Source organism: Podarcis muralis, chromosome 12 (genome assembly GCF_964188315.1).
Source record: "Podarcis muralis chromosome 12, rPodMur119.hap1.1, whole genome shotgun sequence".
Classification (NCBI taxonomy): Eukaryota; Metazoa; Chordata; class Lepidosauria; order Squamata; family Lacertidae; genus Podarcis; species Podarcis muralis.
In genome coordinates this window covers 47,416,633-47,439,631 of record NC_135666.1, presented here as the reverse complement: position 1 = coordinate 47,439,631, position 22,999 = coordinate 47,416,633, and the positions used below count along the sequence as shown (strand labels likewise).

The window sequence follows — 22,999 nt, the reverse complement described above, 5'->3', positions numbered from 1 at the left end:
TTTTGAAAGGCAAGTGAAAGAGTTGAGTGGAACTCTGCTAGAGGAGCATAAATGGAACTTCTGCAAATTGGAATGAAATCCCCGGAGAACGACCGATTATATGAGTGCCAGCAAAGAGCAGGGATAAGAAATGATTACTATTGACTGCCTCCTTCCTCCATCCTTTCCCCACAGTCACATGGCATCAATTCTTCTTATAATCCCAGGAATTGCATTTCCAGTCAATAGGAAAGTTCTCGAGTTTAGAATTCATGAAACAAGCAACGCTTCTGGCTGTGGGTTGGGGAGCACAAAGAAGAAATGAAGTTTCCTGTGCCTTCGTGACTCTGCATCTCCCCTGTGACCATTGCACTTCCCTTCCTTGGAAGCTGACTCGCAATTTAGTCTTTCCTTTTGAGCTACTACCAGCAAGCCCTTCAGATTGTAAACTAAGTTTCGGATAAGAAAAATAGTAGCAGTAACATTGATTTGTTATACAGTGGTACCTCAGGTTAAGCACTTAATTCGTTCCGGAGGTCCGTTCTTAACCTGAAACTGTTCTTAACCTAAAGCACCACTTTAGCTAATGGGGCCTCCTGCTGCCACCGCGCCGCTGGAGCACAATTTCTGTTCTCATCCTGAAGCAAAGTTCTTAACCCGAGGTAATATTTCTGGGTTAGCGAAGTATGTAACCTGAAGCGTATGTAACCTGAGGTACCACTGTACAGTCAAACCACTGTTGTTGAACGTAATCCGTTCCTGAAGAGACCATTCGACTTCCAAAACATTCGACAGCCTCCGTTTGGCTTCCGAAAATCATTTGAAAACTGGAGCAGTTATTTCCGGGTTTTCGGCGTTTGGGAGCCGAAAAATCCCAAAACGGAGGCATTCAGGAACCGAGGTTTCACTGTATCTACAAAGTGGGTGCAATGAAAGATTGGCTAAACATCCTAGGTGGGTCTACTCAGAAGTTCTGAAACCTACTCCCAGGTATATAAATAGGACTGCAGGCTTAATCAGTGTTCCCAGCTTAGCAAATGTGTGCATGAAGCTTTATGTTTAAATAACCTTTAAATGAAAGTGCCATTTTAACATGTGGCCCTAAATATGATACACTATCAGCTTGAATTTGGTTACAGCATCATGCTGTATGTCCTGTTGCAACACATTATCCTAAGTAGCTATTTGTGTTTTAACCTATTCTATGGATGGATTCAGTTTCTACCCAGCTTTCCTCTCAAAGGAGCACAGAGTCGCAAACAGACCTACAATTTAAAATGAATGCAAAGCAGGAATATTCTAAAACAGTTAAAACATTATAAAAAGAATTACAGTGAAAAACATCTAAAAGCAGTTGCAGTTAAAACATCCTACAAACAGCATTAAAAACTTTGCATCCAGTTATATTGGGGTTGCTAGGAACAGTGTTCTTCAGCTGCAAACAGAAATGTTTTCAGATTTCTCCTGAAATTTAACAATGATGGATCCAGGTGCACCTCACTAGGAAGAGCATTCCACAAATGGGGGACCACCACTTAAGAGACCCCCCTCTCCTATTATCCTAGTTCAAGTATTAGTCTAAAACAGGCATGTCCAACAGGTAGATCACTGGAAGTCTGTGGTAGTTCACTGGTAGATCATTGGCTCCCCCCTAAGAAGCTGAACAACTGTGGCTCCCCTAAAAAACCCCTCAACATTTTACCTCCTTCCTGAAAAAATTCAACAACTTTGACCCGACCCCCCTCCAAAATGGGCCTTCCACCTTCCTAAAAAAAAGCTCAACAACAGATCGCAGTCTCTTGGGAGTTGGCCACCCCTGGTCTAAAACAATTGGCTGCCCCATGATACCACAATAACAATTGTCTACCCCATTGGCGAGGGACGCGGGTGGCGCTGGGGGTTAAACCACTGAGCCTAGGACTTGCAGATCAGAAGGTTGGTGGTTTGAATCCCTGCAACGGGGTGAGCTCCCATTGCTCGGTCCCTGCTCCTGCCAACTAGCAGTTCGAAAGCACCTCAAAGTGCAAGTAGATAAATAGGTACCGCTCCGATGGGAAGGTAAGTGGCGTTTCCATACACTGCTCTGGTTCGCCAGAAGCGGCTTACTCATGCTGGCCACATGACCCAGAAGCTGTATGCCGGTTCCCTCGGGCAATAAAGTGAGATGAGCACCGCAACCCCAGAGTCAGCCATGACTGGACCTAATGGTCAGGGGTCCCGTTACCTTTACCTTTACCCCATTGGCTAGCCTGGGCAATATAACAAATACTGAGCTATTTGGCCCAATGGCGGAGCAGTATAAGGCACCTCCATGTCTTTGTTCCTCCCTCATTTATTCCTAAACTTTGATGGTTGTCTTAAAAATAGATGCTTACTCCATCTTTGTGCTTAGCCTACACATCTGAGAAGTCATTTCGTGGAGTTGTGGGGAGCGAGCGTGAGTTTTGCCAGAGCAGCTTCTTTTAATGTTGATCAGTGAAATTTATGGGTTTAGTATTTAGATTTAGCTTGGCTAGTTAATTCACTCATAGATGCCTTTCAGAAGTTAGCTTCAGGGCATGTGTATTCCCCATGTTCATTAATTATTCCTCTTGTAGGTAGCGCACTTGCATTTTGCATCCCCGTGCACTTAAAAGCTCAATTATAGACACACATTTTTTCATAGTCAGCAGATTCCACTTCCCCAAGGCACCTCGGGAGTAATTTGTAGGGGTGGGGTGTGGAATGTAAAACTGGCAGTCATTAAAGTAGGTGCATATATTTTAATCTGTTTTTTAAACATTTATCATGTGATCTTGTAAAAACACACACACACCGACTCTACTATCTTACTGTAGTTTTCCAAGGCCCACCAATGCATTTGGTTATGTAATAATGAACATAAGCCATTGCACTTGAAATCTACTATGCATTTTAGAGGAAGCTTCTTGAAACGCAATGTTAGTATCCACACAAATATGCTGGAAGGTAAACAGGAGTTAAGGGACCTAGTTTACCATTTGGGAGTTATAATTACTGGGGATGGGGGAAGTTGTAGTTCAGTGACATTTGGGGGGACAAAAGGTCCCCTACACCTGAGTTAAAGAAAATTAGTAGGTAATAGGATATAGAAGATGAGCAACTTTTGCTAGATTTAACAAAAGAGCAGGGCCATTTGCCTTCTTAAAATGGAAATTATTATGAAACTTATATGGTGGCGTAAAGGCTTCAGAACCTTTATGTATATCAAAGGGTACCAGAAACTTCTGAATATGTAGTTTACTACACAACTAGTTTTCACTCAGAGTAGAACATGGCTAGGTTGGGGCCACTGTTTTCAGCAGCTCTACCCTGAGTAAACCTTAGTTGAATACCACCTTTATTGGTTGTTTCAATCATAGGATTAGTGAGTAGAGTGAGATTTTGTTGCCCGTGGTATTATCCAAGTGAATAGACCAAGGTTGCAGTAGGGTACACAGTTCCGCGCACACACAGATGTGCATGTAATTGTGGGCAGAACAGTATCCTGAACTATTCTAACTGATTCCTCTTGCCCTTTAGATAAAGAAAAGGAGGAGGGTGTTTCTAAATCCAATTCTGATTCCTCTTTGGTAGAGCAGAGTTTTCAGTCCTTTTAATCTTTGTTGTTGTTGTTCTGATTTCTTAGTCTCCTGAATATTTTTGCATATCAATTCCTGATTATTAAACAGGGCTTCCCTACTTCTACCAGCGTTTAATCAGTGTAGGCAATCAGCAGGCAATTAACATAAAATTAAAGTTGCATCACCTACTTTGCTTTTGACAGCCCTTGTTGAAGGGGGACGGGACTATCACCACCATGTAAAAGATGCTAACCCGTATTTCTGAGACTGATTGCTAATATGGTGCAGGACAAGGCAACAACACACTGCGTTTGTTGTGATCCATGCAGAAAACACAATGAGGAGCCACTGTATTCTATTGGGTGGGTAAGGGTAGCATGGGATGCGGGTGGCGCTGTGGGTTAAACCACAGAGCCTAGGATTGCCAATCAGAAGGTCGGCGGTTCAAATCCCCGTGACGGGGTGAGCTCCTGTTGCTTGGTCCCTGCTCCTGTCAACCTAGCAATTCGAGAGCATGTCAAAGTGCAAGTAGATAAATAGGTACCGCTCTGGCAGGAAAGTAAACGGCGTTTCCGTGCGCTGCTCTGGTTCGTCAGAAGCGGCTTAGTCATGCTGGCCACATGACCCAGAAGCTGTACGCCGGCTCCCTCGGCCAATGAAGCGAGATGAGCACCGCAACCCCAGAGTTGGTCACGATTGGACCTAATGGTCAGGGGTACCTTTACCTTTAAGGGTAGCATTTACACACTAGAGTTGGCATCCATCTGTCTCAGGAGACAATGGAGGAGTGTGCCAGAATGATGAGCCTTTGACCTGAGGCAGCAGGCCTTTTCTAATGTTCTTATTTCAAGCCTTCTTTTTGCACCGAGATATTCTTGTGAATAAATGAAAAGGGCTTAGTATAACAGCGCATCCTTGTTTTCCTTTTGATTTCAGCGACAAAATGTTCCCAGTCTACGGTTTTGGAGCCAGGATACCTCCGGACTATAAAGTAGGTGTACAGGTGAATCTTCCTCATTCTCTTGGTGGGTAGATTGCTGGAGAAAAGACATACAAGTTGAGAAAGGATTTTGAAGGCTCTGGGGGAGATCGCCAAGCAGTTTTAGAGTTCCCCAAGATTCTTGCAGCTCTGAAGCTCTCTGTGCATGCTATATTGCTGTGTGCATAATTGCGAGTCCTAAACGTTCTGCCAATGAAGATAATTTGAAGGCCTCTGGCTCTTCACAGAATATTACCATATTTCAGGGTTCCCATGCCACTCGGTTCCCCCTCCTGTTGTGACAAATCTTATTTTTAGAAAATACATTTGGCATTGAGACTGCGTGTCAAATGCTTCAAAGGGGTAGGATTAATGTAATTGCTCAGAGGAATCTTTCTTCTTCTTTGCGGTGCGAATGCATTTGAACCGAAGCAATATGGTTTATGATTCAAGAATGGCGTCTGAGAACCAGCGCAAAGGTGGTCATTGTGTGAAAGGATGGCGGGGGTATTGCATAAACTAGAACAATAGAAAATAAAGAAATATGCATATCCATTTTTAGTAGACAGCTGAAGTTACTAGGCTAGAAAAGCTCTCTACTAGTGATTAGTGCTTATGGCAGTGTTCTTACTGGGGACATACAGTACATTGACCCGTTTTGGACATCAGGCCAAGCCATAGTTTAGCACAATGTCAATGAGCTGCAGTAAGGTTTGAGCTTGTGCACTCCAATTTATCCCTCCAGTGTGGTTGCAAGGGGGAAATCTTCAGCTTAGAATAACTGCTTGTCATGTTGACCAAATCTGATAAATTGTGGTTGATTAGAGCATTGGAAGTATGAGGCTGGTTTTTTAAAACAGACAAACCAACAAACCATGGTTACTATTAACCATTGGATGACAAGCTAAGCTGCGGATAAATCAGAAGGGAACATTTCTGACCTCCTCACTCCACATCAGAGGAGAAGAGGAGAGCACACACTCCCAAGGCTTGCTGCTACTTCGTCTCATCATGTTCAACTGCTTTAGTATAACACCTGATTTAATGTGATGTCTGAACTGGACTGGGTGACTGGATATTCTATTTACAGTTGCCAATAATATTGTTTTGACTTACAACCTTAATGGAATAACACAGCGCAGGATGAATTATGCTCTTTGCGGCCCTTTTTAAACGTAATGGCAAAGTCATCCAACACGCACATTCTATGCTCACAGACATGCTTTGTTTGCAGTTACAGGGAAAATACATGGTTGTGCCTTTCCTAACATTACTTGAAGTGAATGAAGTATAAGACAAATTAAGATGCTAGAAATTCAAACAGGCATAGATTTGCAAAAGCAGGGGGGGGGGGCAATGATATTTGAACGTTAAATTTGATTCATTTTTCTCTTGATACGTTGTTGGGAAGATATACACTTGAAATAGTACAATTAAGTGCTTAGTAGTATGAATGAAAATTATGCCCACAAGCATTTAAAGAAATGTTAAGTTTGGTCACATACACTTTTAAGCCAAAGTTTAATTACTTCCACATATGTTCACACATGCACAATGGAATTAGCTTGTCTGAAACTGGGAAAGTAATGAACATAATAATAATGACCACCATTAATTTGGCTGTCTTTTCCAATCAAAGCAAGTCATGCAATCTAGATGCTTGACACAAATTCCACAAGTATGAGGCAGTGTGATAATTAAATACACTCAAATGAAAAAATAAAAGGATCCTTTAAACAATTTTCAGTGACTGTCTATATAGGGACAGCCTGTGTGAATTCTCCATCTGCTGCAGGAAAAACCTGAGTCACTTTTCTGAACTAAAATGTTATTTAATTTTTTTGGGGGGTTGCCCATAGGTCTCTCATGATTTTGCAATCAACTTTAATGAAGACAACCCAGAATGTGCAGGTAATCATTTTGTTACGGCAAAGAGACTGATGTGTCTGATGTAACATATATTTGGCTATAGACCGTGTCATTTTTGTGCCTGTTGTTTGCATTATCTTCTGAGAAATAATGGGACATGCTATGTGAGTCACGGAGACACAGTTATAGTTGTTAGATTCCTTCTAGTGAAAGAGTGGGAGGGGTTAATGTTTTTTTTTTAAAAAAAATTACTAATAATTATGTAAGTTGTGTGTCTTGTTCCTCTATTTGATCCTTTTACATGGTCTTGTACGCATTCTGGTATTTTATGCATTGTGACTTGCTGCTCTTTTTATTGATTATAGTTTAGTAATTATTTGTTGTAATTGCTAAGAGTGAATTTCTGTGTAATTATCATTTGCCGGTATTTCATTTTATCATGTCCTAGTATATTATACTGGATTATTGAATATTGCTTTATTTGATATAAGTTGTTAATTTTAAAGTTAGGTTTTTATTTTGACTTTTTTTGGTATGGGATCAGATTGTTCGATGGCGTGTGATCTTCGTTGTATATTCTGATGTTTCTTCAGCTTGTAAACCGCCTTGTGTATAGTAATATATAAAGGTGGTATGCAAATTAAAAGTGAAATGAAATGAAATGGAAATCCCCTCTTTCCGCTATGATTTAATCTTCCTTTTGCTCAGCTAGTGCAAAGAATGGCCATATGGCGAATGCACTCTCATTGGCCTTCCACAGGGTCCCTTCCACCTCAGTGAAATTATCCTGGAAAGAAACATTTAATTGGAGCTAGTATTATAGGTTGCAGTGTATGCTTGGGTGCAATGTATGGTGCCCCGCAACAACGTCTCTGGTTTACAAATATACCCACTGGTCCAAAGAAGTTGGGGAACCTCTGAACCAGTTAGCTAAGGGGAAATAGCTTGTGGTCTAAAACTCAATTTAAACAGATGAAATGAGGCAGTGCCACATGTAGAAAAGGCTGCAGATTGAAGGCCTGGCACCTTCATGTATAGCTGGTGTCAGGCTTCAGGGAATCGGCTTGCTCCCCCTTGGCCGTAAATGAGCAGATCAAACAAAAGGATATTCTTACCAGTTAGTTTCTTTAATAAACACAGCGAGGGACAAAAGAAAGCATCTATCCAGGATGGTGGTGCTCCCAATTAAGGGTCACTCTCCCCTCCGCCCCTATTAATCTACGTCAGTCCTACGTCTTGTAATCTGAGTTTGTAGCCTCTGTGCTTTCTATTCTAATGCTTTCTGAGCTCTCCATAACTTTGGAGAAGGGGGGATGAATACTATCCAGAGACTGTGAATCTGTTAACTCTCTCCCTTCTAGTGTTTCTTCTCCTAGCTGTTCCCCATCCAGTATTTCCCAGCTTCTCCTTTCTGAATTGTGCCCCTTCTCAAACCACTGTTCTAAATCTATCCTGTCCTCCTGCTTCTGGGAAGATTCAGGATCAGGAGGAGGGGGTGGCTCCCACCATTCCTCCTCAGCACAGTCCCTGACATCTGGGGAACAACCAGTGTCTGAAAACCCAGAGAGCCACTACCAAGGCAGTGTAGTCTTAAGGTGGGGGTCCATAGTCCTCCAGATTCCCATCAATCCCAGCTAGCATGGTCAGTGGTCAGGGATGATGGTAACTGGAGCCCCATGACATTTGGGGTACCCCAGGTCTCCCCTAGCCCTGGTGCACAGCAGACAATACTGAACTAAATAGGCCAATGGTCTGACTTGATATAAAACATGGGTGGCGTTTTAAATACGAGCCACCTTGCCATGCTAGCCAGGTTGGATATGAACAGTTTAAATTAATTATGCAAATGGTGGACAAATATTTTAATAGGATTCCAGATATGTTTTTTCAGATATGCCCCGATATAACAAATATGGATCTTTAGAAAAGGCACAGTCTGTTGCACTCTGGTTCACTGCAAGTAAACATTTGACTATAAGCAGCAAGAGAGAAAGTTATTATCATCTAATCATTCAAATCTACAGGGCTGAAGGAGTGGACATCCCCTAGTGCCCAGATCTTAAGACCTCTATGGTATAGAAAACTAATGCATCCTGCAAAGTGTTTTAATATCATCCAGGGTGGTTAATATCTGCAAAATGCACCGTTTAAATGCTGCTGGCGAGGAGAAAAGCTGGCTCATGAATTATATATTACATAACATCTGAAAGAGGTCAGGTCAGCAGGGGAGAGAGAGAGAGGCTTTGAGCAAACCTTTCAGAGCCACAGCTGCGCAGAATAAATTGGCAGGATAGTGGAAGCGAAATGGCGTGAATCACTCAAAAGAAACTTTTTGCGGGGAGGAAGAAACGAGGGGCTCTCTCTACGGAATCGTTGTCCCAAATATATTTTCCTTAATGATTGATCGTGACATTCTCTGCTGTTCTTTCCCCCTTTTTAATGTAAGGGATCCAAGGAGTGGTCGAGGCGTATCAGAACTGCCTGCCTAAGCTCCAGCTCTATGGGCCTACAAACATTGCTCCCATCATTCAGAAGGTGGCTAAATCAGCCTCAGAAGAAACCAACAGTAAGGAGGCATCGGTGAGAATCACAGCGGACTGGCAAGCTAAACTAGACCTTGGGTGTCAGCTGCATCCTCAATAATGCATAACAGATTAATTGCCCATGAACACACTCTGACAACCCGTGTGTGCTTGCTATCCTAGGGATGGTAAAGGGATGGGTTTCCCCTACTTTTTCAATGCAAGTTTGGAGGGTTCATTTTAGTTGGGGCACTTGGTCTGGAACCAAGAAGTGATGGGGATGGGGGAAGAAGGAAGCCGTTTCCACTTAATTCAGTGAGTATGGAATAGTGTGCTCTTGTGTCTGTTAGCAACCAAACAATTAAACCCCTGTGTTGCAAACAATTATCAGTAATATCCAAGGCAACACGATGACCAAGTACAACAATGCAATATCAATATAAACTCTTTATATAGTCTATACGGAACATTGAACAAAATGAGAAATCAAATAAACAGAAATCTTATAAATCTCTGAAAGTCACTAGATGTGCACTCTTGATGGATTGTCTTGAAAACATAGAAACCAAATAAACGTAAGTCTTATAAGTCTCTGAAAGTCTTTGTAGGCTATGCAAGTCTCTGAAAGAAGCAATGAGTCAGATTTGTATCTGATGAAAACAAGCTGTAAAGCTTTGTTTTATGACGTCCAACGCTTCCGAAGTGGTCCGCAAACAGACGTAGTGAACAGTGATTCCGGATATACCCACTGTTTCGTAGAATTCTTCTTCAGCACAGCAGAAGGATACGGAAATGCTTCATAAAACTGCAAATGAATTATTGAAACAATAACAGTTTCTTATCTGATGAAAACGGCTTGCATTGTTGCACTTGGTCATCGTGTTGCCTTGTGTATGTAAGGCAGAAACAGTGCCTTTTCATTATATGAGGCACAATAGTGTTAATAAATATACATGTATTTTCATAGAATCAGATAGATAGCTGTGTTCATACAACCTCTGCAGCCTGTAATGCATCTATGGTCCAGTTCCGTTCATTTGGTCTACAGAGCTCCAGCTAAAGGATGGACAACCTGTTTGTTCAGCATTCATCCCGATTTGCTTGCACAAATATGTTGGAATATGTCTGTCCTTTTTTACTGACCATTTGTTCTGATTTGTTTAAGAGACCGTGCAACAACAATGAGTGTTTGTACTGCATTCATTCTGATTTTCTTGGGGGCTGTTGGCATATCTTCCTGCCGAACTTTCCTTCATCCTACACTTTCCGGGGCATTTCCATGTCACTTTCCTAAATGCAAAAAGCCCATTAAAAAAACAACAACTAGGATAACATAGCAGCATAGCTGTCAACTTACAGATTTGAAAATAAGGGACCAGCAGCCTTAAAATAAGGGATCAGCAGCCAAAATAAGGGATTTTCCAAACACAGGTATGTTCAACTTCTGAGCCCCTACGAGCCAAAGCAGAAAGCCCAGCCAGCAGCCAAACAAAGCCTCAAGCGGTGGTTCCCATAGCGCACCAACCCGGCAAAGGGGATGCAGCAAGGAAAACCACCGTCACCTCTCCACTGGGAAGCGCTGAGCAAAAGCGAGTCCCCAGGCAACACGGCCGATTTGATCGGCACAAGGCATGCAAGCTCCCCCCCCCCCAGTCGTTCTTAGACTCCTTATTGGAAGAGCAACGCAGCCAAGCAACACAGTTGGAGCCTCCCTCCTCCCTGGCCGGCAGGGAGGGAGGGAGAGGAGCTGCTTCCTTTGAAACCCGGGAAATTTAAGGGACATCATCAATAAGGGACAGCAGCGGGACACGGCGCTGGGATAAGGGACTTTCCCGCCAAATAAGGGACGGTTGACAGCTATGCATAGCAGTTTAACATCCTCTTCAGTTGCACAATCCAACTTTTTGGTATGTGCTTCAGCCCCTTCTGCGAAGGAGTGACAACCTGGAGGCCACAATCCCCACTGAAACCTTTTCCATTTACATGATTCCTTTTGCTTTCAGTGAAAGTTAGTTATGACTACCTTTAGATGGAACAGGGCTATGGCCTGTAATTTCTGCCACCTTTACAATAGTTCATACTGCCTTGTTTAGCAACTAGATTGGTCATTCAGTTGACCATTCTAAGTTACATAGAGGGAAAATCAGTCACAACTATTCATACCCCTGGCATCGTGCCTTGTTGCAAATCCCCCATTACTATTCAAATTATATGCTGCATATGCTTGTGTACATAAAAAATTATATGCTGCATATGCTTGTGTACATAAAAGGCATATTTAAAGAAAAATTTTCTTTTTCAACCCTTCTATAGCAATATTTCATCTTGCTGATTCTGACGGATGGCGTCATCACAGACATGGCCGATACACGCGAAGCCATTGTCCATGCCTCCCATCTCCCCATGTCGGTCATTATAGTTGGAGTAGGAAATGCTGATTTCAGTGACATGCAGATGCTGGATGGGGACGATGGGATCCTGAGATCGCCCAAGGGAGAGCCTGTTCTTCGCGACATCGTTCAGTTTGTGCCATTCAGAAACTTCAAACATGTAAGATTACTTTCCGCTGTGTTCTCTTTTGGAATGTGTTATTTCTTAGTACAGGGACTGTAAAATTGATGAGCCTCAACCCCTGTTTTCACAACTAAGGATCAAACAGTGCAGGTTTTTAAAAATGCAAATTGTGTCAGTTGGTGGTGGGAGGACTGATAATTAATAGTATTAGAGCAGGTGTAGAGGGGGAATCTAATCCTTTCTTTCTCTGCTGCAGTCGAGGAAAATCCCTCTTCCTAAGCTAGTATTTGCTTGGGGCGAGGAGAGGAATCCTCCATTGGGAAGTATCCCCCAATGTCTTTTAGAACACTGCCTGACCTGAAATTATATTATGACGCCTCATGTATTTGTTGGATTTGGGAATGGATAAAATTTAAAAATACAGATTTATTAGATTTGGAAGGTCATGATTTTACAATCCTCCATTGGGAGGTATCCCCCAATGTCTTTTAGAACATAAATCATATGGGTGTTTGTGAGCGGAGCCAGTAGTAAAATTTGAGGCAGAGAGTCTAATAATATGGGAACTAATTGCAAGGCTCTGTCTGCCCATCTTCGAGAGGCTAAGGAGTAAACCCTACACAAATCCAGAGTGGAGTCCCTAAGACGGTTAGATGGCATCTTGTACACCTCCTTCCGGTAACTCCTGCAGCTAAACTGGAGCCAAATGTATTGCTCTGTTTTCCTTTGGACCACATCAGCGAGGCTGAGAGTGAGGTCTTATCATCTGGGCAGCCTAGGACCTCCATACACACTGCCCAGAGAGCTCACTTAGGTGCTGCCAACACAGCAAAAACAATGCAGGAGGCAGCAGCTGCATGTTACCTGTCTCTGCAGCCACAGCAGGAGCTGTGATTCTCCAGCAGTTTGACCCCGCCCCTGGAGGTGCACTCCATTGTCTCTACTTACTTGTGAAACTGTCACAAGCCCATAAAACAAGTGCATATCTTTCCACCTTTCTACCAACAGTGCAATCCTATTGTCAGAGCTGCCTCAGGTCCCAGCTCACAGAGGACCAACGCCAGTCCGTCGTTATATAAAATAGTCTTTATTGAAGTTCAGTTTCTCTTTTACAGCCACGGCGCGCAGCTCTACGTCTTAAACCCTAGACCGCCGAAGCTCCGTCTGAGTCTCCTCCCCCCAGACACCAGTTTAAGACCCTAGCCTTGCTCCACCTCTTCCTCTGCTCCCTCCTCCTCTGGGTCCGCTTGTCCGCCGAGGTCTTGCCCTTCCTAGACTCTTCTGACACTGAATCCCCTGAGTCTTCCCCCTCCCTCCGGCGAGCTTTAGGACCTGGTTCCCAATCCGGGTTTTCTGCTGTCCCGCGCGCCTGTACATTTGAACTTGGCACGCGCGCCCAGCCTGCCACCTTCCTTCTGACCGTTATACTGCTCCTGTCGCTGCTTCCCTCTTCGGGGATGCCAGCTGGGTCTGACTCCTCCTCCCTGCTTGCCGGAGGAGACGCTGACTCTGACCTATAGGGCTCTTCCCCCCCACTACGCTCTGGTGGGGAAGCTGGCCCTGATTGAAGCCTGGCTACTGCTTTGGGAGTCTCCGCAGGCCCCCTGCTTCTGGTGTGTCCCCCCCTGGGACCCCCCTTGCCCTGGCCATCGGCGCCCCCTTCTGGGAATCTTCTGATTCACTGGAGAGGCTTATGGAATCTCTCGGGTCACTGTCATTCTGCCCTCCGCTGCCCTCAGATTCTTCCCCTTCGCTCTCTATTTCCTCTCTCCCCTGCGCCTCTGCTCCTGAGCCCCTGACACCTATGCATATTGAATTGGAACTAAGTAGACACCATCAAGATCAGTGGACTTAGGAATAAGTCCCACTTAACTCAATGGTACTTACTTCTGAGTAACAAGAATTGTGGTGCTAGTGATGCAGGAAAATAGCCCTGCTGTACCAAACAGAAGTGCTTAGCTATCCTGACTACAGCAGGTTTTCAGCTGGGAAAACCTGGTTTCCTTTCTGCCTTGGATGTTTTTTAAAGGGACAGAACCTGGAGGATGCTCTGAGGTATCAAGCCATTTCTAAGATTTAATAATTAACAGTCCCACTCACCATTGATTGCCGAGTTCTCTAGCCAAGTAAGATATACAAAAAAGCATATACTAGGGTAAAGTGTATGTGAAAACACGTATATAAGTGGAAATAACATGGAAATATGCATAATATTGGTGAACATTGCTTGCAAAAAATGTGTGTTTTGGACAAAATTGTATACAAAATATTTGTATTAAGAGAATTGTGCACTAAAATGCTAATGAATTTTTATGCAGACTTTTTTTTAAAAAAAAAGCTGATGTGGAAAGGCAGAGAACTAAACGTGTTATTAGAAACCAGTTCGCCCACACCTACATCTGCAGCAGTTTCTTTGTCAAGTTTCAGTTTAAAGTTCGTATTTATTAGACAAGTATATTAGACATTAACAACCCTACTAGGCCACCTATGAAACAACAGCTTTAACAAGCTATATCTTGGAAATTCTCATATATTACTGTCCTGCTCCTGTCACTAATTATTGGATGCAATTTTCCATGGTGAAAAGAATTGAAATGAGACTGATTTATGAGTCGGTACTACCAGATCTGCTTTCAGTTTATTGAAAATATGCTTCCGGGCAAAACCAGTTTCACCTTACTTAGACAGAGTTTAAATTATCCCCAGCTGAATGGCTGAAATTGCAGGGGCCAATCTGATTGGACTAAAACTGCAATATTCCTGCTAACTGAATTACTTAAGTGTGGTGTGATCAAGTGATTTTAGACTAAGCTGATGTACGAAAACAGCATCCTAATCGTAGGAGTGAACCTGCCTTCCTGACCCCTAGTGCCTTTCAGTTATTGTTGCATTTCATTTCCCATCAGTCCCAGCCAACAGTCATGGATGATTGGAGTTTTATAGTCGAGCAGTATCTGAAGGCAAAGGGTGCTGTGGGTTAAACCACAGAGCCTAGGACTTGCCGATCAGAAGGTCGGCGGTTCGAATCCCCACAATGGGGTGAGCTCCCGTTGCTCAGTCCCTGCTCCTGCCAACCTAGCAATTCAAAAGCACGTCAAAGTGCAAGTAGATAAATAGGTACCACTCCGGCGGGAAGGTAAACGGCATTTCCGTGCACTGCTCTGGTTCGCTAGAAACGGCTTAGTCATGCTGGCCACATGACCCGGAAGCTGTACGCCGGCTCCCTCGGCCAGTAAAGCGAGATGAGCGCCGCAACCCCAGAGTCGGCCACGACTGGACCTAACAGTCAGGGGTCCCTTTACCTTTACCTTTTTAGTATCTGAAGGCAGGAGAGCCGTTCAGTGGTTTTAGAACTCTGCTTGTGAAGGGGACATCTACGAGTCTCCACCTCAGTATCTGTGCACTGAAATTAGCTGCTCCAAATAGGTCAAGGATGGCCATTACAATGAGCTTTTAATCTAGCAGAACAAGACAGATGCTTGGAAGCTCCTTCAAGGCTCCCATCATCCTACAGAACTGCACAGGAGCGAGACAGTGAGCGAGTGAGAGGAGTCCTGCCCCTCATTAAGCTCCAGCTTGAGAAGATAAATGCCATTATCGTCTTGCTAGGTTGTAGCTGGGGATTCAGCCGTAGAAAAGGTATTGCCAGATAGCGCTGCCCCAGCAGGCAGGGTCCTCTGTCACGCAGCTCTGAAGTTTGCCACGTTGGCATTGAACAACTCTCATCCCAGAAAGAAAGTAACCGTTGTCGCCATGAAGAATTTGTCTTTTAAAGACTGCTAGATTTCTAGGCTATACTGCTAATCCCATCGAATCAAAAGGAGGTTCAAGCAGGATTTACTTCTGCATTTCTTTCGAACCGAAGTGAGCGTTTGCATATGTATGAATAAAATAAAAATGCAGATCTAACGTTCATTGTGCACAGTTGTTTCATTTTGTATTGTATTTTCAACTTTAAATTTGAATACTTTAAAAATGAGTAAATAGAGGGGCGGCAACTTTATACCCACTCACCTGGGAGTATGTTCCAATGAACTCAGTGGGGGCTTACTTCTGAGTAGGCCCACCTAGGCTTGTACATGTGTTAATTTTGTTTATTCAGCATACTATGAATTTTATGTGTGTTTTCCATCATATGTGTTTATACTATTAGCAGGACTTCCAGAGTTTATGCAAAAATCCAGGATCTACCATAGATTCCGGCATATTAGGCGACTGGGCGTATTAGACGACCCCCAAAATTGACAGTAAACTAAAAGGCAACCATTTTTTAATATAAAAAAGCTTACTGTGACAATGCAAACTTAATGACTCGAAATTTGGATAATGCATAGAAATTGTTACAGAAACCAAAGCAGCAGCTAAGACTAACTTAAAGCATAAATACTGAACACTCCATAGGCATGTAGCCTTCTAGAACAATAAACCACAACAAATACATTAAACCGAATGCTATATATTTCAGAATGTTACCAAAATGTTACCAAATGCATGCATATAGGTAACAGAACAATAACAGATAAGGGTAGACTACAGGAAGTATTTGATGTTTCTCCTGCTAAGAGAAATGCAGTTCCTTTTGCACATTAATCAAAAATATAAGCAGGTGGAGTGTAGTGCAAAATAGAAGCATGGTGAAAAATCATTTAATGCTCAAAGGACCCAAAGACTTCAATAGCTTTTTGCATGCCATAGTGATGATTGGGGCAATAATACCCAAAGTTCCTCAGTCTCCACAAACAGCTGACCAGATGGATGCCAAATGACTTGAGTGCTTTACCCCATCTTAGTGTGATTACACAACGCAAATGACAACATAGCCTTACCTACATCAGAGGCCTTGATGTTGTTGTAGACAAGTTAGCCACATATGCATAGGGAGAGAAACTGGGCAGCCTTGTCAAAGCCTTGTATTTGCAGCATTAATCATGTGCTCACAGGTGTTTGGCTAGACTGAAGTGGAATAACCTGCATCTTAAAGGCCAGCATAGTTGTGCTGATCACAACCCTGTTGGTTATGGGGTTATGTGTGTGGAACGGCCACGTTTTAGGTAGAAGTGTGTTAACAACTGTTATTTTCTGCCATTTCCTGCAGGCATCTCCAGCTGCGTTAGCAAAAAGTGTTTTGGCTGAAGTTCCAAACCAAGTGGTGGACTATTACAATGGGAAAGCGATTAAACCAAAATGTATGTCAGAGTATGAGTCTTCCAGGACAGTAGCTCCATGACCTTCCCTGGACACTTTTACAGAGTTCAGATATGCTACTACTTACAGTTACTGTACTTAAATGAAAATAGCACGTTTTGGTGATTTTTAACTCAAATAATTTTTTTTGCATGTGTAGCCTAAAGGCTTGCCGGTAAAGGTTAAAGCAATTGTATTGTTGAAGACTTTTTATGAAAACAAAAACAAAAACAAAATTATAACTCTTTACATTACAGCATGTCGCCTTGAAATGAAAAAAAAAGTTATCTGTATCTGTTTTTTATACAGGTTTGTTGAAATTTTGCTAAATTTCTTATTATCTTTACACTGTAAAGCATTTTGAAACATTTATTGGAAGTTGATAGCCAAAATGTCTTTGGGTTTATCTGCTATGAAATGAAAAGGTTTTGGGTTTTTTTTTCAAAATGGCAGATGCATGGACTGTATTTTGCATGTTCCAAAATAAAAACAACAGTTTTGCAGTTGTTGTGTTTATTTATTTCTTGCCACAAAGCTGCCTGCTGAAAAATTCTCATCGACTCTTCCATTCTTCAAATAATAACGATAAATTTTAAAAAATCACACCAGAACATTCTAGGAGATTTACTTCCAAGCATGAGTCTAACATGTCTGTAACAAACATGAGAACAGCTTGTAAAAGATGTGCTCAAAAATAGCCAATATTATGAAAGTTTGGGGACTGTGTAGAAAGTCCCAGAGATGCACATAATTTCTGTAACAGCAGGAGACTGTAGCAGCTGCAATACGTCTTAACTGGCCAGTAGGCTTACATGCCATGTCATGTTTAAAAATAGTCATGGCTAGCTGTTACAGGATTTTGGTGGACTATGTTTCGGACACATCTGATCATGTTTGTAACATTAACATTTTGTTTGTTTCTTTACATTCATGCACAATGGCCAGTTTTGTGTAGGCACTATGGAACCTAAACTGCATGGCTTTAACACTGCAGATCACTGAAAGGCTGATTACTGTATTACACAGGCTGCCTGTGGTTCTGAAGGCCCAAAACTAGGAGTATTTGAACCATAGAATTGTAGAGTCAGAAAAGACCAGAGTAGAGTCAGATTAAGAGCCTCGTGGTTTACCAGCTGAGCTATCTCAGCAGGTGAAAAAAAATGTACAAAAGGGTGTAAAGAAATTATTTATTCATTCAAAAAAATTATTTTAAAATCTCCCAGAATTCCATTTATGTGTTTACCCTCTGCATTCCTCCTCAGGGCAACTAAATAATTTCCAACTTGTTGCAAAGAAAGTTGTGCCCAACCCAATTTTAGAAGGGTGGTTTCCCCCCTTATTATTTAGCTCAGGAATAGGCAACTTTTTTTGGTCCCAAACTTGACCCAACTGTCAAAATCCCTTGTACTTTGCAAGTCTCCCCACCCTCCCCTTTTAAGCCCCCTGATCTCAGATCGCAAAGCCAAGCAGGATTAAACCCTGTCCATCTTTGTCTGATGCACACACGTTATTTTAACAACAGGCTTGCTACCCTGTGTCATCTCCAGGACAGGGTGTGACTTACACATGTTGGGCAACGATGGCTTGCAGGGTGGAGTAAGGCAGGGAAGAAAGCAATTACCCCAGGTCTCCGGCAAGGTGTTCTGAGTACTGTCAATGTGTTACTCTGCCTCTAATTTAAGCCACTCTTAATTCGACTGCCACTCGAGGTCTGAGTTCATTGATTCTAGCTGACGTGCAGGCCACCTGCATTATTGTTAAAAAATAATTTCCTCAATCACATCGACTCTCCCAAATGCAGCGGCTTTCAGGCTCCCACCACTTAGTCCTCACTTCTCTCCACCAGCTTCCAGAGAAAATATAGTTTAGTCTCTTTAAAAACAGTGGAGATTTCTGTGTGCCATTTGTAGCTTCTCCATCAGCTGCTGAGGAAGAGTTTTGATGTGTCATTTTTGGCCTCCGTTTCCTAAGCTGCACATCCGAGGAGCAACAAGCAGACTTCTGCCCAGTTCCACCATTGTTGTTGTTGTTTAGTCGTTTAGTCGTGTCCGACTCTTCGTGACCCCATGGACCAGAGCACGCCAGGCACCTCTGTCCTCCACTACCTCCCGCAGTTTGGTCAAACTCATGCTGGTAACCTCAAAAACGCTATCCAACCATCTCGTCCTCTGTCGCCCCCTTCTCCTTGTGCCCTCCATCTTTCCCAGCATCAGTGTCTTCTCCAGGGAGTCTTCTCTTCTCATGAGGTGGCCAAAGTACTGGAGCCTCAGCTTCACGATCTGTCCTTCCAGTGAGCACTCAGGTCTGATTTCCTTAAGAATGGATGCATTTGATCTTCTTGCCGTCCATGGGACTCTCAAGAGTCTTCTCCAGCACCATAATTCAAAAGCATCAATTCTTCGGCGATCAGCCTTCTTTATGGTGCAGCTCTCACTTCCATACATCACTACTGGGAAGACCATGGCTTTAACTATACGGACCTTTGTTGGCAAGGTGACATCTCTACTTCTCAAGATGCTGTCTAGGCCTGTCATTGCCCTTCTCCCAAGAAGCAGGCGTCTTTTAATTTCGTGGCTGTTGTCACCATCTGCAGTGATCATGGCGCCCAAGAAAGTAAAATCTCTCACTGCCTCCATTTCTTCCCCTTCTATTTGCCAGGAGGTGATGGGACCAGTGGCCATGATCTTCGTTTTTTTGATGTTGAGCTTCAGACCATATTTTGCGCTCTCCTCTTTCACCCTCATTAAAAGGTTCTTTAATTCCTCCTCACTTTCTGCCATCAAGGTTGTGTCATCTGCATATCTGAGGTTGTTGATATTTCTTCCGGCAATCTTAATTCCAGCTTGGGATTCATCCAGCCCAGCCTTTCGCATGATGTATTCTGCATATAAATTAAATAAGCAGGGAGACAAAATACAGCCTTGTCGTACTCCTTTCCCAATTTTGAACCAATCAGTTGTTCCATATCCAGTTCTAACTGTAGCTTCTTGTCCCACATAGAGATTTCTCAGGAGACAGATGAGGTGATCAGGCACTCCCATTTCTTTAAGAACTTGCCATAGTTTGCTGTGGTCGACACAGTCAAAGGCTTTTGCATAGTCAATGAAGCAGAAGTAGATGTCTTTCTGGAACTCTCTAGCTTTCTCCATAATCCAGCGCATGTTTGCAATTTGGTCTCTGGTTCCTCTGCCTCTTCTAAATCCAGCTTGCACTTCTGGGAGTTCTCGATCCACATACTGCTTGAGCCTTCCTTGTAGAATTTTAAGCATAACCTTGCTAGCGTGTGAAATGAGTGCAATTGTGCGGTAGTTGGAGCATTCTTTGGCACTGCCCTTCTTTGGGATTGGGATGTAGACTGATCTTCTCCAATCTTCTGGCCACTGCTGAGTTTTCCAAATTTGCTGGCATATTGAGTGTAGCACCTTAACAGCATCATCTTTTAAAATTTTAAATAGTTCAGCTGGAATACCATCACTTCCACTGGCCTTGTTATTTGCAGTGCTTTCTAAGGCCCATTTGACTTCACTTTCCAGGATGTCTGGCTCAAGGTCAGCAACCACACTACCTAGGGTGTACGAGGCATCCATTTCTTTCTGGTATAGTTCCTCTGTGTATTCTTGCCACCTCTTCTTGATGTCTTCTGCTTCTGTTAGGTCCTTTCCACTTTTGTCTTTTATTATGGTAATCTTTGTACGAAATGTTCCTTTCATATCTCCAATTTTCTTGAACAGATCTCTGGTTCTTCCCATTCTGTTGTTTTCCTCTATTTGTTTGCATTGCTCGTTTAAGAAGGCCTTCTTGTCTCTCCTTGCTGTTCTTTGGAAATCTGCATTCAATTTCCTGTATCTTTCACAATCTCCCTCGCATTTTGCTTGCCTTCTCTCCTCTGCTATTTGTAAGGCCTCGTTGGACAGCCACTTTGCTTTCTTGCATTTCCTTTTCATTGGGATGGTTTTCGTTGCTGCCTCCTGTACAATGTTACGAGCCTCCATCCATAGTTCTTCAGGCACTCTGTCCACCAAATCTAAATCCTTAAACCTGTTCGTCACTTCCACTGTGTATTCATAAGGGATTTGACTTAGATTGTATCTTACCGGCCCAGTGGTTTTTCCTACTTTCTTCAGTTTAAGCTTGAATTTTGCTATAAGAAGCTGATGATCTGAGCCACAGTCAGCTCCAGGTCTTGTTTTTGCTGACTGTATAGAGCTTCTCCATCTTTGGCTGCAGAGAATATAATCAATCTGATTTCGATGCTGCCCATCTGGTGATGTCCATGTGTAGAGTCGTCTCTTGTGTTGTTGGAAAAGCGTGTTTGTGATGACCAGCTTGTTCTCTTGACAGAACTCTATTAGCCTTTGCCCTGCTTCGTTTTGATCTCCAAGGCCAAACTTGCCAGTTGTTCCTTTTATCTCTTGATTCCCTACTTTAGCATTCCAGTCCCCTATAATGAGAAGAACATCCTTCTTTGGTGTCACTTCTATAAGGTGTTGTAAGTCTTCATAGAATTGGTCAATTTCAGATTCTTCAGCACCAGTAGTTGGTGCATAAACTTGGATTACTGTGATGTTAAAAGGTCTGCCTTGGATTCGTATCGAGATCATTCTATCATTTTTGAGATTGCATCCCAGTACAGCTTTCGCCACTCTTTTGTTGACTATGAGGGCCACTCCATTTCTTTTACGGGTTTCTTGCCCACAGTAGTAGATGTGATGGTCATCCGAACTGAATTCACCCATTCCCGTCCATTTTAGTTCACTGATGCCCAGGATGTCAATATTTATTCTTGCCATCTCATTTTTGACCACCTCCAACTTACCCAGGTTCATGGTTCTTACATTCCAGGTTCCTATGCAATATTTTTCTTTACAGCATTGGACTTTCCTTTCGCTTCCAGGCATATCCGCAACTGAGCGTCCTTTCGGCTTTGGCCCAGCCGCTTCATCAGCTCTGGATCTACTTGTACTTGTCCTCCGCTCTTCCCCAGTAGCATGTTGGACGCCTTCCGACCTGAGGGGCTCATCTTCCAGCGTCATAACTTTTATATGCCTGTTGTCTTTGTCCATGGAGTTTTCTTGGCAAGGATACTGGAGTGGCTTGCCGGTTCCTCCTCCAGGTGGATCACGTTTGGTCAAAACTCTCCACTATGACCTGTTCATCTTGTGTGCCCTGCTCGGCATAGTTCATAGCTTCTCTGAGTTCTTCAAGCCCCTTCGCCACGGCAAGGCAGTGATCCATGAAGGGGAGTTCCACCATAGTCTTGCCTTTTTATACCACAAAAGGGTTTTCGTTAATTGTAAGAAGAACGTGAAAGGTTATCTGCCTAGCCAAGGTTTTTCTAAAATATAATCAAGTTGCATGAAAGGAGGCTGCATTTGAGTTGGCATTTAGGACAAGAAGTTACCTACTAGATGAGCTGGTAAGAACGCGTGAACACAAGGCTGAGCATCCCAAATTCCACCTAAGGTCGTGGACTTTCGTTTTTGATGGCACATGTCAGCAGTTTTCAGCACAATATGCCACACTCATCATGTTTGGAACAAACTCTCTGGGGCTGAAGTCGCATAATGGCAGGTTCTGCATGTGTGCCGTGACACAGGAGTCCTTTCCGCATCAATCCTTGCCCCCATGGTTTGTTCTTTCTTTCCCCCTGGTTGCAGATCAGAATTTAATCTCATGAATAAGATGCTATGTGATATGTCAAAAGTATATTGTCTTTGCACTCTGGACACAAAAGACTTCCCAGATTGAAGGAAATACTTTTAAGCAATGAGGCAAAGAGGAGGGAGGGATGAGGCGGGCTGGGAAGAAGCAAAGATTATAGTAAGTAATTTCATTATTTGCCACTCTTACATACTTTCTGAAGTAGAAGCACTGACAAAATGGGGATGTGTTTTATTTTTTTACGCTCTATGCAGCAGAAAAGGAATTAACTCTTGACTGATTTAGTATAATAATAATAATTTATTATTTATACCGCACGCACCTGGGTGGCTCCCAATAGAATCAATAATAATAATAATAAAGCAATAAAACACCAGACATTAAAAACTTCCCTAAACAGGGCTGCCTTCAGATGTCGCCTAAAAGTCAGACAGTTGTTTATTTCCTTGACATCTGAGGGGAGGGCGTTCCACAGGGTGAGCACCACCACCAATCCGAGTATGGAGATCTTCAAGGCTCTTTCTTAAAAGCAAGACTAAAGGCACTGGAGGAAGCTGCACAAATGCCTGAAGAGATGTGTGCAAGTTTGCACCGGGGTGGAATCAAACTAGAAAGCCGTTGTCTGTTCCCCAGAGTGAAAGAGGGGCACTCACTGCTAAGATACTTCATGGTGCAGAAACAAAATTAAGTAATAACATACCCTCCAACAT

General features: G+C 42.9%; 1 protein-coding gene across 6 annotated transcripts in view; it reads left to right on the top strand.

The window, feature by feature from the left end:
- Positions 1 to 17,131, top strand: part of CPNE4 (copine 4) — a 262,849-nt gene extending 245,718 nt beyond the window's left edge. For all 6 annotated transcript variants that reach the window (XM_028750791.2, XM_028750792.2, XM_077916377.1 and 3 more), the window contains 5 exons: positions 4,497 to 4,551; positions 6,399 to 6,450; positions 8,855 to 8,988; positions 11,244 to 11,480; positions 16,540 to 17,131. In XM_028750791.2, the coding sequence (XP_028606624.2) occupies positions 4,497 to 4,551; positions 6,399 to 6,450; positions 8,855 to 8,988; positions 11,244 to 11,480; positions 16,540 to 16,671 (610 nt within the window). In that variant the 3' untranslated portion in view covers positions 16,672 to 17,131. The remainder of the gene's footprint in view (positions 1 to 4,496; positions 4,552 to 6,398; positions 6,451 to 8,854; positions 8,989 to 11,243; positions 11,481 to 16,539) is intronic.
- The last annotated feature ends 5,868 nt before the right edge of the window (positions 17,132 to 22,999 follow it).